Here is an 18,569-nt window from a genome sequence, read left to right on the forward strand (position 1 = left end):
AAGTTGGAATACTGACATGCGTGTGTGTGTGTGTGTGTGTGTGTGTGTGTGTGTGTGTGTGTGTGTGTGTGTGTGGGTGGGTGTGTGTGTGTGTGTGTGTGTGTGTGTGTGTGTGTGGGTGTGTATGAAACAAACACACCAGCCTCAGCAGATGGAGAGAGTCTCAGGTGGATAAACAGCTGATCTAATCGCAAGCAATTAAGGAATACTACATTGTACTTCCACATCAAAACTGCAGCAACACACTCACATAACAACTGGAACAAAAGAAAAGTGGAAAAGCTGCGTATAAACAAACAATCAAAGTCCGTCAGGCTCAAAGGACAAATGATATCTGACAGTAGCTTTTCAAACTTCTGGGTGTTCTGTGATAAGAGGACAAACTCTTATATTATTAACTTTTTTTTTTTTTTTTTTTTTGCTCTGTTCTGTTCTGTTTTCAAAATATTATCATACACAGTGTTGGGGAAAGTTAAAAGTAATGTGTTGCAATATTGCGTTACTCCCCAAAAAAGTAACTAAATTAGTTAATTACTTTTTCTGGAAAGTCATGCGTTCATTACTTTTGCATTATTTTCTCATCAGGGTTGGGTTTGCTTTTTTTTTTTTTTTTATAACAAAAAAAGTTCTATGTTTGGCAAAAGTAAAGGCCCCTTCACGCCACAAGTGAAATAAATAAGCCTCAATGCAAATTCCCTCCTTTACAGTAGAGGGCGCAGCTCAAACAAACCTTTCAGCTGTGCTGCCATTCTGGTTTGCAGGAAAAATATGACACAGAAGAAGAAAGGGTGTGTCCGAAATCACCCCCTATACCCTTAAATAGGGCACTATTTGAGGGAACAGCCATTAGTGGTGTCAGAAACCAAAGTAGATGTTATCGAGTGCACTCATATAGTCCCACAATGCACCGCAATAACGAGTGTACGACCAAGCAGACAATGTATGCTCAACGTCTAGAGAATACCCATAATGCACTGTGAGAGTCGCGCACCGAATAAAATCCCGCATCTGACCAGAAGATGGCGCTCACAGCTTAATCATCCATCCGTCCATTTCCCAAACCGTTGGTCCAATGTGGGTACAGCGTAATATCATACAGGTATAAATTATCTTTTAATTGATTAATACATTGTTTAATTACTAATTATACATAGTTTCCATGACAGAGTTCAAGATAAATATTTTCATCTGACTATTGGATCAGCCAGTTTGATAAGTTTCAAATGATTGTTAAACAGCAAGCACAAACTATGCAAAAGCAGCAGCACATTCAAATTCAGCTTTGCCATCACATGAATAAATTACATTTTAAAATATATTCAAATAGAAAACAGTTAATTTAAACTGTAATAATATTGCACATTTATTGTTATACAGTATGTTTATATTTGTATAGTGTTATATATTGTTATATTCATATATAATTGTTAAACTGATGATTGTGATTTTTTGGCATTTTAATCATATGCAATTTATAAAAAGTAATACCATCTTTCAATCAATTAACCGATGCAAGATTGTCTAGCTTTAATGCTTCTTTACATGACAGATGAACATCTTTTTTCCTCGGCTATAGCTGAATTAGGCCTGTAATGGGGATCATAGTTCAAAAAATTAATAAGCTATATGAATAAGTTGAAGGAAAAGTGTTAAAAAGCAATTTCAACTTTCAAGTCAGTAATATCGGCTCACTCTGAATTCATCTGCCTCAATGCAAGGAGCGAGAGATACTGCTAGGAACATTAGAGGTTTTTGAACTACGTGTGCAGTGCAATTCAAGCAGAAATCTCATTATTATAAAAGTTGGATTAGAAGAATGCGTGTGTTATATTGGCAGTGCAGATAAATGACATCATTATTCCACTATTCCTTTAACCTATCTGTGCCAGCGCATTCGTCATCTGTGGCATGCAGGATGGGCTGCTGCATTGGGTTTCACATGCATAATTTGGGGCAGAGTTATCCGTACAAATGACTTCACATCTGCAGAATTAGTTTGGCATCAGGTTTTTGTGAGCTAAACGGCGTGAGCTTTGGGAGGGGTGAGATTACTGCAGCGTGATTGTTTTTGAGGTGTTGGGTTATTGAGCTGCTCAGGTTCCTGCATGCATTTCATGGCCAGTTTGGGTCATGGTTCTTCAAATGTAAGTGCATGGAATAAATAAATCTATAAATGGATAAATAAAATCCTTTGATTTTTAATATTTGGCTAGTTTATGTGCTGCTGCGTCCCTGTGTTTGTCATAAGCAGAGTGTATGCACGTTTTGCACCCACCTATAGGTGCACATTACTAATGCGCCCTTTAAATAACAAAACAATAATAGTGCACCATTGACTTTAGAGACCAGGTTTTTGTTGGTCAATGGCGCAGTCTATTTCAGTTGCCCCAAATTAGCAACGCGCCAACAATGCGCCTGAACACACCTTGTTTTCAAACCAGCACGCCCATGGGTGCACAAATGGGCGCAAATGCATTTGCTTTTTAAACAACGTGGCGCAGGACGTGAAAATGATAACTGCGTCAGGCTGAAACCAGCAAAAAGAACTTGTGTCGCGCCTGGCGCTGCATTGCACCGGGTGTATGATAGGGCCCTATGGGTCTGCAAACAGTCTTATCAGGTGCACATTTCCAATCATGCTTGAGTCTCATTAAATGCACACAGTAAAGATGACCTCTCTCTTAACCAAGCTATGTCGTGAGACGAACACAGGTAAAGATTGGCCTGTTTAAGATAAGCTCTCCAGCACAAAATCCATTATTATCTTCTACTAGTTGCTGTCAGCCTGCAAGGTCAACCCTAGATGGGGAATTCAGAAGAGGCTCAATCTGGCTTGGAACACATTTGGTGCAGAAGAAGCACTTCTGATCCCAGCAAGGTCAAGTATTACTTTAGTGCTCAAGTGTGCTGTTGCATTTTGGGTACCAGAGTAAGCATTCTGGAATTATCTCTCCCAAATCCATGTAATTATATTTATTTGGACTCAGAGGCAAAAAGCAATCGTTTATCAGCAGTGAAAGTGAATACAAAATGAAAACAAACAAATTAATATTATGCAAACCTGAACTTATTAAATGTGTTAAATAATACAAATATGTATTTAATTTCCCTTTATTTACCATGGTTGATCCAATTCAACCATACTAGCAAGCAAAAATTATCACATTTGTTTCATTGTTTTGTTTTTATTACTTATGTACAGTAGGAGTGTTCAACTTTCTTGCAATCCAGGGGTGCTTTTTCCATCCAACGACATAACTCGCTGCTTAACCAACACTACCAGTATGATGCAACGCTGAAGAAATCAACAAGCTAGTCACAAGTGTTTCCCGAAACCCATTTAATGATGTCATGCAGATGTTGGAGTAATAACTTGTTTTAATAAATCTGCTTGAGATCAAATTCATGCCAGATTGTTTTTTTTTTTTTTCATATATCTATATCTATATATATATCTATATATATGACATGCAACACTGTAGTCCACACATCCATAGATAGTGCATCGTGTGCTTAACCATAAATAAGCCCAGTTAAGTGATCCATGGCAATGGCACTCAAAACCTCTGTTAATGCTTTAGACATGCTTGGTGAAGAGAGTGAATGGATAATTGCAGTGTGTCTTGCTGGGTCTATGTACATGGTAACCTTGATTAGTGTACAGGTCACTGGAGAGATTCTGTCTGGTCATTTGACGCTGATTACTGGAGAGAGCAGCCTTTGATTGCATTATGGAGCTCAGTGTTCTCGCTCCAGCTACTGTGTATTTATGTGTGTGTTAGACATTTAAAGGGTCGGTTTAACCATTTAACGTATGAACAATTTTAAATTGAAGGGATGGGGTATCTTGGATATCATTGTAAATTGTGCATATGAAGCTTGTTCTCTTTCATTTCAAAGTCAACATGAAACAACGTTCCTAACCCATTTTACTTCACTAATGTGACATTTCTGAAATAAATATTCAAAGAGGAAAAAAAAAGTAGGGCAGTACTAGATTTTATCCAGTGGGAATTGATTGGATTGTGAAAAGTGTTTCATACTAGATTGAGTCTGAAACAGTACAGACACTCAATTTTGGATGAGGTTTTTAGACCGTGTCATGGAGGCTAAAGGTCAAGTTCACCCAGAACAACATCTTAACCTTTTCCAGTTGTTGAATTCATTGTTATTTTATACTTTCGAGTGGTTTGTATGTTTCATTCAATATTACTTGCCATTTCTTTGTAAATATTTTTTCTAGCAATTTGTGAGTGAAAGTTGTTTCAGAGTAAATTTTATATATATAACAAATAAATAAAAACAAATCAGTAAATAAAAATCAATGTTAACCAGCATTAAGTTACTTATACTTAAGGAAGGCACAGTTTCTGGCCTAGGAAAGTAACATTATTGCATTTTGATAAAGTTAGTCTTCATGACCTTTTTTTATTTTTATTTTTTTATTATGTGCACTGATTAATTTATGCAAAACAAGACATTAAGTGGGTAAGAAAAGGAAAAGTGCATAGACTCAATTTGGGATTTCATATTGATGTTGAAGTTGTATCAAGCTGTGTACATGCATCCATGCGTATCTGTAAAAATGTATTATAATTATATATATATATATATATATATTTTTTTTTTTTTGCATACAAAAATGGTAATAGCCCTCTTGACTCCCATGTTCATATCCATGTCTTCATAAGTTATGTTGAAAAGATATGAAAGCTAATGATAGGTTGTCTCAGACACATAAGATTGCAGTCATTTCTGGGAATTAATCTGAGAAGGTGATGGGGAGAGAAGAGGTGGACGTGGGTGTCAATAACACGATGGAAGTGAGTAAGTGTCAACCTGTTAGCCAGAAAGAGCTCACGTAAACAAGCTGTAAAATTGATGGTCTCTCTACAAAATGCATTATAGTAAATGAGAGACCTTTCTGAGGAAAGAATTTTTTCTAATGGATTTTGGGCAGCAAATTTATATGCTGACAACATCAATTTCAGCCTGCTCATCATATAAGGCTGTAGCATGTCTTTAGAAGACTTGCAACTTACTATTTTTATTGCTATTTTAAGGTTTGTTTTCTCTTGTGATAAAACATATCCGGCCACTAGTAAAGTCCCTGTAAAGTCAAAATTAAGTATGTGTTCTGAGTTTGTCACACCTAAGAAAAATGTGTTATTAGCCAGCCCCCCAGCCAAATTTGAATGATATATATAAAAAAAAAAAAAAACTAGTAAATAAAATAAGCTATCAAAATCTTGAAAAAATTAGCAGTATTCTCTGCTCTCAAACGCTGGGGGCGTGTCCGCTGGCTGCGCTGAATCCACGCCTACTCACGGGAAACTCGTGGGCACGCACTGCCGATCATGGCACCAGTTGTCGGCGCGACGGGAGGATGAAGGCCGAGGCGGGAGATAGTCGGTTCGGCCCCATTCACCAGTAACAGCGGATTATCAGTGAATGTTGTCTCCGAAGAAAGTTTATAAAATGATCCTGTGTAAAATGATCACTACAGAGGTGGTTGTTGGTGGTGATCAGGGCCGGCTCTGTAAATCTGGGGGCCCTAAGCAGGATAATTTTGGGGCCCTGCCTTGCAGTGAATAACGGAGTATTGCCACCGCAAACCAGCAACTGCTCACAATCTAACCCTTACACATTTCATCTGTACCTCTTTTACACGATTGCCCACAATTATTTTACTGCTTATTAAAGTACACTCACTGAAACAGTAAAAGTAAAGTTTCTATTTTTATTCAAATTTCTACATCTACTTTATTACTGTCTGAATGCTTTGTAAATTTTAAAAGAGCACTAACTGTTTTTGTCCACTAGGCAGCTTAAAACCTTTAGTATTAAAAAATCTTCAATAAAGTTGTTGCATATAGGCCTACTACAGGTGTTGCTGGAGTCTCGATCTTTGAACTTCTTTTCCCTTTTCCACACTTTAAAAAGAGGGAGAAGTTGGACCAGTAATTTCTTTGCTTCCTTCTAAAATGATTTAAACATTGATGTATCAAATAGATTTAAAATTCTACAAAAGATTCTAGCTTGAGTTGGTACTTATTTTTTATATATTTCCAACTACAAAAACACTACTTCAGCGACCAATCATTAGCCAAATGTGTATATAAAATGTTTAGTTATAAAATATAAATCTAGGCTAATAAAACCTCTAGGTAACACTTTTTACATTTTACAGTGTCATTACACGTTACATGTAGTTCATATAAAAATAATTCTACAGTAAAAACTGCTTAAAATGTGGATTTCGTTGTAGTGCCTCTACTACAATGGGATAATGTCCACTTTAACGCACCCTCCCGAGGCTGCTGTGAAATAGCACCACGAATTGTGCAGAAAATGCAACAGGCGGCTCTTTGTGCATTGTGTAATGTCAAATTAAAAAATTCATTACAAAATAATTCTACAGTAAAAACTTCTTAAAATTTGGATTTCGTTAGAGTAGTAGTTCTACTATAATGGGATAATGTCCAATTTAACGCACCCTCCCGAGGCTGCTGTGAAATAGCACCACGAATTGTGCAGAAAATGCAATAGGCGGCTCTTTGTGCATTGTGTAATGTGCCAAGTTAAAAAAATGCATGCAAAAATAATTCTACAGTAAAAACTGCTTAAAATCTGGATTTCGTTAGAGTTGTAGCCTAGCTCTACTATAATGGGATTTTTTTTTTTTTTTTTTGTACCCGATGGATGGACCCGTTTCATTTTTGCAGTCAAATTTCCAAGTCCAGGGAAGACAACGATTCTACACGGTTGGTTGACTGTTAAACCGCGGCGACACCGGCGAGTACCATCTGTAGTTAGGGGGCCCCCTAGTGGCGGCGGGGCCCTAAGCAGCCGCTTAGTTCGCTTATAGGGAGAGCCGGCTCTGGTGGTGATCCTCAGCTCTTTTATCAAGGTGGCTCTTCACAAAATTAATCCACCTCTTGTTGATATGATCATTGTTCGGAAATTTAAATAAGGACACCGATCTGTTTTGTAAGTGATCGCATCCAGGTAATACGCATTTCCGTGACGAAGGCATAGCTAGCTAGCAAACTGTAGGTTGTAGTAACTAATAGTACTGACAGTAACTCGCGATTGAGCGGCAAACTGATGTGAATGTGCTCTAGTTATATTGTTAGGGGAGGGGTCAGCGTCAGTGGCTCCAGTGCGTCATCAACAGCAGGGGCGGGGCCAGGAGCTCGGTGGCTCAAGTGCATCATCGAGCCACCGTTTTAACCCCGCCCAAAAAATCCTGAACACAGCAATGGTAACAAATTGTTTAACGGTCTAACTCCACAATTCAGTACTTCACAGTTCACAGTCTTTGTAATGTGTTTTAGCAATACATTTCTAACATTTCTAATGTGTTTAGAAATTATAATTTTATTAGAATTGCCTTTACAGGGACTTTGTTGCAAACTGTTGTTGCATGACAAAGAAAGGGCAACCTTTTGAATTCTATGGTTTTACGTAATAAGACATAGGCTAATTAATGCACAGTGTCATTGTTTATTTAACAAAAACTAGGCAAAAATGAAGTGATTTTGTTCTTTTTAAGTGTTCTTTTCTTTCACAAAAAGAGCACAAGAGTAAGGCAGAGGCAGGAAAGGATAAGCTAAATGGTTTATTGAAAAGGCTGTTTGATAGCAGCTGATGAACTGATTGTGTTGAGAAAGGCTGAAGATGAGTGAAATATGATGTCAGTGCAGGTAAAACTGAGAGAATGGGAAGGTTTCAAAAGATCTGGAGCATCCCGCCCAGCTGCCATTTTTGGATTGGGTCTGTAAATACCTATCTCAAATTTTCCCAGACAACGTGGTGTACGTCTCCTTTAGACAGAAATAATCTTTCTTTTATCAGACTCTTTGTTAAGGGCACGGATCGTCTTCTGTGTTCCATGCACATACAGTTTCCTGCGCCTTTCTCGCCAAAGCTTGCCGCGGGATGGACACACACACACAGAAAAAGCCCATTCGGTTGTGCCTTTGTAAACACAGTATAAACCCTTGATCCGCTTGGGTCTCCTGATGATTCGTTTGCGCTCATCTGGGATTGAAATCCTCAGATATGAGGTGAGCGTGATCCAGCTTAACTTTCTGGGAAGCTCCCTCTGCTCTATAGTCAATCTGAAATGCCTTTTGCAGCCGTTTTGCATCCGCAAACTGAGTGAAACTGAATTTACAGGGGTGTATATGTGTGATTAAATATATATATTCATGTATTGCCCTGTAAATTACCCCCCCCCCCCCAAAAAAAAAATTGCTTGCGTAATTGTACTTTTTATGGTACTTATATATTTGGTGTATGCAGATACTGTAGTGTTATTTGAGGGATTCTGTACTTTTGCTCAAGTAATGAGTACTAAATACATATGGGTGTTATTTCTTAATAAGAAATTAATTATATCTTGACTTATATATTTTTGACACAGAGGAAATTTAAATGACTGTTTTGCAAAGTTTGTTCATCAAAGTTAATTTAATAAGAACATTCTCTACTCTCTCTCTCTCTCGCCGTCAATTTCAAAAGCTAACAAAAGTATAACATTTTTACTTTTAAACATGTAGGTACAATTAAATTCACATATTTGAACCTATCTATTTATGTCTACTCAATAATGTTTTAGGCTACATTCTGATTCAGTTTATGTATATGAGTGTGTTTTATAAAAAAAAAAAAAAAAAAAAAAATATTAAAAATTGGCTACTAAGTAGCCTACCAGAATGGTAGCCTGGGAAAACCCTGACAAACTTTCGGCAAATTTGAGATTTGCTCTGCAAGTCCGTCTGGCCAAGAGCCCATTCAAGCCCATTTCCAATTTTTCCAAATCGAGGCACCAATCACAAACGTTGAGCGGGCTTTACACAATGACGATCGCTCTGATTGGTTTTATGTCTATCCAATTGCGCTCAGAGGCATTTGAGCGACGTCCGTTGGTGACTTTGGAAATGGGCTGTGAATGAACCTTCCCCAGACCCACTTTCAGTTACAACTGAGAAGGGTCTGGTGTCAACCAGGCTACCAGAATGGAGCCAGGAGGTTGTAAAGATAGGGTTGAAAATTTAGAAGGATTCATGATAGCTGAAAATAACAGTTGTTTTGGAGGCAGAAAAAGTTATTACGTTTTGATGCAACATTACAAAAAATATTTTTTTCATTTAGAATGCTGTGTCTCGATGAATCATGCACTATAAGACCAGGAACGTGCATTAAGAAAGTAAATGGGTTCAATTTTGATTTCATGTTGACTTGAAACATCATAAAATGACACACAGATACACATCGTATCAAATTACTTTTGTATATTGGTTAATTTGCCTTTTAAAATTACTGCTATCAGATATGAAAGGTTGGAAAGTGAGGTTGACTGATTGCACTTTGGCTAATGATGTCATAAATAATGTTACATCGTAAAGTTGCTCAAACCTGCCGACCTGTGTTTTTGAGATTATGCATAGTCTTTATTATGTTATTAGCTCAGATGATTGAAGAAAGAGGTGAATTGTGGGTGGTCATAAGTGACAGAGAGAGGAGGATTTAATGGTGATTGAAAGGCTAAAGCAGGACAGGGAGAGGAGGAGAAAGAGAACCTGATTTATAGTGAGCAGAATGATTGTCGTTTTTCCTGCGAACAGACATTGCTCAACACCCGGGACGGTGGTGCATTATTTAATTGCAGAATTGAGGCTTTGTTGTTGTATTCCCAAAGGCTCAATGAGACTTTTATTCATCTGTAATAAACGATAAAATGCTGATGTGTTGTAGAGATCGGGTGGTATCTGGAGGCTGTGATGTTCTCATGCTCACAGCTTTTGCATAAATGCATACCAAAAAAAAAAAAAAAAAAAAAAAAATACATCTGCCTGCTGTACTGTAGCATATTATGTGTCAATCCATCAACTCTTCTGCTTGGAATGAATATTTTATGCTTGCAAAAATGTTATCTTATAAAATAAGATATCTATTAGGTTTCCACTGCCAAAATTCTGTGTCTGCCGCTAAAACAACAGGGTTGGTTATTCCTGTTATGATGTACATTTCAGTGTCCCTGTCATAAGGTATGCGTTATAATGGATAAAATATTAAACTCACAATTTTTAAAGATTAATTCATTTTATATATTTGCAATACATTTGAGTTTGAGAATTGCTATTTTTGTCATGTCTTTGTCTCTTTCTAACCTGAAATATGGCAATTTTTAATACCTATTGAAGTCTATAAAAAAAAAAAAAAAAAAAAAAAAAAAACATTCTGCTTTCAATTCTGCTATTGCAAATGTAACACTATCTGGTTTCACAGACTAGGCTTAAGCCTGGCCTAGTCTAGTCTGGCATAGTCCCAGACTAAAATGTAGCCTATGTTTTAACTGGCAGCAACTTGCACTGACATATCTTGAAATATGTCAGTGCCATTGTTTTGTCTCAAAATGCACATCAGTAATGTTATAGGTTATTTATATATATATATATATATATATATATATATATATATATATATATATATATATATATATATATATATATATATATATATATATATATATATATATATATATATATAGAGATAAAGGTAATGGACATGGCAGAGAAACAATACAAAGTCCCAAGTGCAATTTATGCCTGACTAAGAAGCCAAAAGAAACACAAGCATTGTTCTTTCCGCTCCTTTTTCATTTTGCTCAGTCCTTAGACACCATAGCACACAACCCTCTTTCTGTCACACAGCAGTAAACAAATGTTAGGAGAGTCGTGCATTTATTAATTCAAAATAGACAAAAGCCAGTCCCTGGTTCAAGGTAAAAACAAAACAAGCCAAAAGAGAAGCTTCCTTGCTTTTTCTCTTACCTCTAAACCCCAGCCATGATCAGTTACGGTCTTGGAACTCATTGCATATGCGTTGTGACATTACCGTGTTTATTTATTTCTTTTTTATTATGCTAATCAGTTTTGTTGGTATTTTGGCTCATTGTCCTGATTAAGACGTCTTACGCAAACCGCTCCGAAGAGTATGCAAAGCAGACCCCGCTAAAGCTGGCGAAGCATTCATCTGTGCCTCAAGTCATGTTTGCTGATGTGTTGTGGCCTTGAGCATTCCATTGTCACTTTTTTTCTTTGTTTCTCCTAGTTCTCTTGGTAAATTCACATTTACCTGTCTGATAATGAAACCGCTATTCCAGAAAGAGAATGAATTCCTGTTCTAGGAAACCTGACCATAGTTTGACAAAAAACGTTAAGCAAATGCTAAATATAATATGTCATTTCCTTCCGCTTCTAGTGACATATAGGATGTATCAGGTGATTTGTTCCATTAAACTGGGTAAAGTGTGGAGGGCACTAGTTCATACTTCCTTAGAGGGAAAATCCTCTTTAAATGTTAAATAAAGTGAGGTGTTCAAATCATGCTCCACGTGGCAGGGGACGAAGCCATCTGTTTTCAGATGAATTTGGCACAAAATGAAGCCCTAATCACTACTAAGAAGGAACTTGACTTTGGGAGATTTGTTTAGTCTCTTCCTCTCCACATATCTGCATGTACAGAATTTGGAAAAAAGGCGGTGACAGTGACAGTGGCAAGGCCCATCAGCGATGAATCTTATTAATGTAAAATAATATTCATACTGAAATGTCTCATTTTACTTGATAAGTGTGTGGAAAGATCAGGTCGGGTTATAATCTGCTGAAGGCGATGTTCTGTGGAAGACTAAGGCACTTTTCTGCATGAAAATTAGATTTCAGCTTCAAGTTGTGTTGTTGTGACCGCATGCTCGGAAATGCACCAATGAATATGAATGGTTTGTGATTAAAGATCACTGTCAGTGTGCACATGTCTTCCACCAAAATGTGTGCATCATGCTAAAAACCAATTTTTACCTGATGACAGATTCATGTTAATGCAATACAACAGAAAAATTACATTATGTGACCTGTCAGCTGCATTATTATTAGAATTAATGGCAAAGTCTCACTGTCTGTATTGTCTGGTGGCTGGATTTCATCGCTTCCAATATGTGCTGCTGTATTTTCCTTAAACACATGAAGATTTTAATATTTTGTCATGAAACTATTTATATACTGAGTGCTTTTTTGGAGTAACAGACAAAAACATAAACTACAGTGTGAATTATATTTGCTTGACAGTTCTAAGAAAACAAAAATTCAATTTCATGTACATGCACATATGTTTGGATACATGGTTAGTGAATGAGACCCAATTTCTGTTTGACTGTTCTTACTTAAGAGGATTTGTATTAGATCTCAAATCAGTGAGTTTTTGGTATTACAATGGGTGAGCTGTCACTACTTATGTTTTCTTGCTTAACTATCTTGGTAAGTCGTGGTAAGAAAACACTGACTGAATATTATGGCAGATGCCTGTCTATCCTGTGCTTTTAGCTTATCTTAAGCAACGTTAAGACATTGAGTCTCTGAGTTCCTTTAATATGGGACAGAACATGTTAGTTAATTTAGGCAAACGAATATGAGCTGTGGGTTTGGATTAAACAAATTAAAGGAAAGGCAGACAGATCCCAAGGCAGCGGGGACTGGCTTTGGCTCAGTATGACTTCTGAAAGCTGTTACGGTTATTAAGTTGCAGTTGAAATGCAATCATACTTCTTATCCTTGATCGGAGCACTTTATACCTTTCCAACGTACTGTGGGTCCGAGCCCATGTACTCCTCAAGCACAAAGAACTGGTTCCACACCCAGCCCCTCTTGACCCTCTGGAATCCTCTGGAACCTCCATTCCTTCCTGCCGCCGATGGCCCCGTCTGGCTGTGGGGCCACTCTTGCCCTGGCCTGCTTTGGACGGGAGCGCAGGAGCTCTGCTCAAAGAGGAAGCACAGGAACAGCAGCAGGCAGTTCCTCCTCAGCATTGGGCGGACTGTTATGGCGCTGTTCCCAGGTCAAGGTCCAGAGGAAAAAGGTGAGAGACAAGAGATCCAGGGCTCCGAGGCTCACAAGCTGGAGCGTGAATCCAGTAGAGAGGGTGTCCGGGTAGTCAGGGGTCCGGCGCTCTACCACTCCCCTCAATGGAGATTTGACTCAAGTCACCCAGGTAATAAATTCATCACCTGCAACTGAAAAAAGACAAATCAGTTTTGTAGCTATGCAGATTTATTTTTTAATGCGGAATAGCTACAATATAAATTTTGTGGAATGTCCAGTCATCTAAATATATCAGTGACCCTGTTTTGACCCCTGTTTGGCATATGAAAAGATGAAAGCATGGGAACATAAATGCTTAATGCAGCCTCTAAAATGCTCTATGGCTTCTGCGGAATGCTGTCTTTCTATTAATACTGCCGTACACTCACAGCATGTCCATTCTTAGAGAGATCTGGAACTGCATAGTGAATAGCTGTCATAGTTGAGTTCTTTTTTTTTGTGCCTTGAGAAAAAAGTTTTTTCCTTGGATTTAAAATCAGTGCTCGAATTGAGGTACACTCAGTATTGAGGATTTGGGGTGCAATATCAATATTTAGGGCTTTAGAGAAATGACAGAGGTGCCCTTGAGCAAGGCATCTAACCCCCTAATCGCTCTTCAGGAGCCACAGCATAATGGCTGCCCACTGCTCCAGGTGTGTCACGGTTTGCAGTGTGTGTGTGTTCACTACTCACTACTCTGCTCCTAATGTGTGTGCACTAACTTGGATGGGTTAAATTCCGAGTACAAATTCCGAGTATGGGTTACCATAAGTGACCTTCACATGTCACTTTCACTTTCAATATTATTAAATACATAACTAAATAAATGTTTTGATAATACATCTTTCATTAAATGTGTTTTTGCTACAATTGCTACATTTTAAAAGAACTGTTTTATATTTAATATATTTTAAAATGTATTCCTGTAATGGCATAGCTGAATTTACATTACTCCAGTCTTCATGATGTCACACGATCCTTCAGAAATCATTCTAATGTGCTGATTTGCTGCTCAAGAAACATTTCTTCTTATTATAAATGTTGGAAACAGTTTTTACACCATTCAAAAGTTTGAGGTAAGACTTGAGCACCAAATCAGCATATTAGAATGATTTCAGAAGGATAATGTGACACTGAAGACTGGAGCAATGATGCTGAAAATTCAGCTTTACCATCACCAAAATAAATTACATTTTAAAATACATTCAAATAGAAAACGGTAAACTGTATGAACCCAAATAGAAAAAGATTATAACATGCTCCAGTTAAAATTCCACTGTAGCATAGAATTTAGTTGATTAATGTAGTGTTTAATGGATTTGAAAGGATTTGTATGAGAAGTACCTTTGGCCCATCACTTGTTATTCCTATGGCTTAGAGAAATATTTGTTTTAGTAGTAATAGTATTAGAGCTGTGCTGATACAATCATATAGATGGAGCAATATTTGTTGTCATGATATTGTGCTTTAGATCCTTTTATCAATACTTTTATTTTGTGCATCCATATCATGTCCAACAGATCGATTGAAGAAGCAAGTCGTCCAAATAAGCACAGAGATTCACTCTGTTATGGACACAATGGGTGTGTTTAATGCTGTTTCAGTCACAATCCAATTTATGATGTTGTGATGCATTGCATTGCATTGAATCATGACATATTTATACTGATCATATTATATTTTAAGGTAGTTGTCGATAACCCAGTCCTAAAAAAATTGTTTTTATTATTTGAAAAAAAGGTAATTGAAACTATTTTTTTTGTTAAATTGGAACTTGAATGTGACTTTTTATTCTTTATAACTTATAGCATGCTCTGACAATAACTATACAGTTTTTCTGTCACTTTCACCACACCCGCACACACTTGTCACTACGTACAGTTCAGTGGGAAAGTGTAGCGAACATTTATCTGTGAATCATTATCATATCATGTTAAGAATAACCTTTGTCACTTTGTTAGCAAAAAGCAATTCCATTAAACTCAGCAATTTTGCACAGAAGCTGTCACCAGGAGCAGCTTGCAATTATTGCTCAGATCCATCAAGAATTGTAACGAGCTAGTGGTTATCTGAACATCTCTGCCTAGGAACGCGTTCAACAAGATGTGTCAGGTTCCTAAATTACCATGATTAGATGGTAATTTAATCAAACAGTTAGTTTCTCTGAGAAAGGGACAAAGCATATCCCCCTTGTTCAAAAACAAAAACAGCAAATAAACCTTTCAGCGTGGATTTGGATGACATTAAACCATATTTAAGATGCAATGGACCACGGTACATCCAAGAGCAGAGACAAATAATGTAACTATAATTACTGGGGACTGTCATATCTTCAGATATTGAGGCCATAGGCAATTTAGCACTGTTTGAAATCAGTTCAGACAATTTTGTGAGGAAGGGAAAGCCTTCCATTTGGACACTCTAGCACTGCTAATAAAATGTCCTGGTTTTAGAAGGACCAGAACAGGAACTTGTAAGGAAATATACTTACACTACCAGTTTGGTGTCTGTGGGATTATGTAGTATCTAATGTGTTTATTTGATCAAAATACAATAAAACACTAGTATTATGAAATAGTATTACAATTTAAAATAGTTTTTTTTTATTACTTTGACAAAAAAAAACAGAATTCAACATTATTACTCCAGTCTGCAGTGTCACATGATCCTTCAGAAATCAATCTAATATGTTGATTTGGTGCCCAAGAAACATTTTCTTTATTATTATAAATGTTGGAAACAATTGTGCTGCTAAAATATTGATTGCAATTAGAAACATTCTGTAATATAAAACATGTAGTCACTTTTGATCAATTTAATGCATCCTTAAGTTTTTTTTTTATATATATAGTTTACAGTTGTTATATACCATTGTTAAAGTCCACCTGTAGTCAATCATTTTATCCCTTAAAGCTCATCTTTGATCACCAAAATGAAAGTGATGTTTCCTTGGAAAAAAAAGGAAATGCCGTTAAATAGCTGGAATGTTACTCTAAACCCTTGGCTCATTTAGTATACTCGGTTCTATGAATGTGAAAATTAGCCTCGCCTCCACTCACTCACACAAGCTCAGAGATCCACTCTTTGACGATCACACGATGACGTGATTGGTTACAAGGTAGTTTGTGATGTCAGAAAAAACTACGTCTTTGGTTCACTGCAGTTTTAAGTAGAAAATACTCAGTGGTGTTGACTTATGAATTTACACATGGTTTGTCTTAAAGCATGATAAAAAAAAACACCACATAGACATATAAACAATATTACAACTTTGATTTTCACCACAGGGGGACTTTAAGATTTTATATTAAAAAATATTTTTTGTTGGGCCTTTGATCTTTGGTAATGTCAAAAGGCTGAAAGAGACATGTACGAGAACGCTGCTCTTATACAAATGAGGCACTAGGATGATGTATTTGTCTAATGCATGGCCAGACATGAAAGTATATGAAATCTGCATTTACATTTAATGCTGTGGTTATGTAATACAGTTCCAAGTGTTTCAGCAGCCATCCTCTACCTCCTGATACGATGCTGTAACAGATGTACTGTACATCACTGTGAGCCTGTGCTCAACACCTCATCGATCTTGTAAACCCAGTTCACCCATAAGATTTGAAACATTTTCAGTTTCGCTAGCTCTCACACCACCTGATTCATCCTAATGCCAACCCAATAATCTCGAAATGCCTGGGTGCATCTCACCTCTCCTGTGTGCTTCATTGGCTGCGGGATTGATCGCTAGCTTTTTGTGCCCAGGTCAATGTGCTTATCAGTTTGCCAGCACTGAACCCCACCTGCTACCACCCAGTGGTAGTTTGGCAGCATTCAAGTGCATCAAGTGTAAACAGAAAGCCAAGCCTGCCAGGAATCTCAGTTAGCTCACAATAGATCTGGAGGTGCTGGCACACCAATAGTGGTCGGAGGAGGCCAGAGAAAGGAGTAGCTCTTAAAGCCTGCCAGACTTGATACTCCTGCAGGGGAGGTGTTGATGGAAAAGCAGTTGACTTCTTATCCCTGGATGCTCTCAGACGAAACAGCCTTTTTCAAAGCCAAAAAAAATCAAAGAGACACTTCACACTGGTTCATATAGAGCGAGACACGGCTGGTGAAATTTAACCTGCCTGTTCTAATCAAGAAGCAAACGTGAAAATGATTCAGAGTCATAAATTTAAGCTATGGTTATAAAATCTCTGCAGTAACTTCAGGCTCTTAACATTCAGGTTCCATCTGAGTTGTCCCCAATGAAATGTGCCTTGCTAAATCAGTTTAGATTACATATTTACTATCTAATGTACTATGCAATGTATGCTTAGTATTTGCTATGAAGTGAGTGAATGAGGAAAACAAACAGAGCAATGTGCGTTTGTGTCTTATCTTGAGAGGAACGCATGAAACAATCTCTGCACATCTGAATGCTTATTTCAAGTGGCATTTTAGTCTTCCACTAAAATAAAAGATCTTTACGTCACTGTAGATTTGGGTATAAGACACTTCAGAATAATCCATATCAATATTTATAATAATTACATGCTGTGACTGACTGCCTACAATATACTTGTACAATCAACTTGGCTGTGTTAGTCATTTCAAATGAAATTACATTAAACTGACTTAAAAAAAATCATTATTTTGTATAACTTAAAAAATAAAGTGGCTTAACTTACTGTATTTTGATGAGACTTATTGATCATGTCACCTTACGTGTTTGTCTGTGTCTATAGGACAGTATGGGAAAGACAGGAAACAATGATACAGGAAGAGATAGAAATGTGGATCGCCCAAAGTGTTGTTGCATTTTACAGTGTGTTGGATCCCTGCCCACAAGGCTATGGCTTTTTCATTCTTCTACAAAACAAGAACATCTGTTCAACTGTAACAGGCATTTTCACTGTGTAGGCGGAAGCTTGGCGCATCTATATATTTTGATTGATTTTAAAATGTCCCTATACAATGTTAAAGACAAGCCTACGCCCTTGATTCCACCACAGGCAGAAAGCTTATATCAACACTTTCGAAACCTCCGTCACTTCAGCATAGATTGAAGTGACCTGAAGTCAAACTCATCCCAGTCATTCGACGCCTGTGAAACACATATCTCTCTTCAACTAGAGACTTTGCAGGAGACTGCTCTGAATCTCACTCAATTACAGAATCACTTCAGCAGTTCTAGCCTAGTCATTCGGTCAAAATGCGGCTGATTTAAACGGAGGCCTGTGCCAGTTGCGTCATCCCACTTTTGGAAGCGGTAGGCCTAATGTAAAATTATTTAGCAGAGCAAAATGGCATCCGTTCACTGACTGATCTCACCGCACGGAGAGAAAGTGGACCGGCAGGGAGAGGGAAGCATTCACGCTGCATTTCAAGGAGACGACTGACTGCAGTAGATGAATTCCCAGACAGCCCCAGACTGCCAGCCTCCATTACATTCTTCCAATCTCCACAACCTGAATGACTTAAACGCATCTGGACATTTAGGCTAATTAAGGTTCCATGATTGATCCTGTTAAGCAATTAAAGGATTGGATTAAACAAAGTTCAAGGAAAACCAACCCATCAGCAGGAGTTCATTTGATGATTTGCATTTAATTAGCGTTGGTGGGTCTGGGCAAATTACCTAGCCTAAATTTGCCAGTCTGAGAAGGC

General features: G+C 37.5%; 1 protein-coding gene across 1 annotated transcript in view; it reads right to left on the reverse strand.

The window, feature by feature from the left end:
• The window catches only part of cdh12b (cadherin 12b), a 91,822-nt gene extending 78,747 nt beyond the window's left edge, over window positions 1-13,075 (reverse strand). The window contains exon 1 of the mRNA XM_081393515.1: window positions 12,638-13,075. Within this exon, the coding sequence (XP_081249641.1) occupies window positions 12,638-12,871 (234 nt within the window). The 5' untranslated portion in view covers window positions 12,872-13,075. The remainder of the gene's footprint in view (window positions 1-12,637) is intronic.
• Window positions 13,076-18,569: the final 5,494 nt, after the last annotated feature.

Source organism: Scardinius erythrophthalmus (genome assembly GCF_964197995.2).
Source record: "Scardinius erythrophthalmus genome assembly, chromosome: 18".
Lineage (NCBI taxonomy): Eukaryota > Metazoa > Chordata > Actinopteri > Cypriniformes > Leuciscidae > Scardinius > Scardinius erythrophthalmus.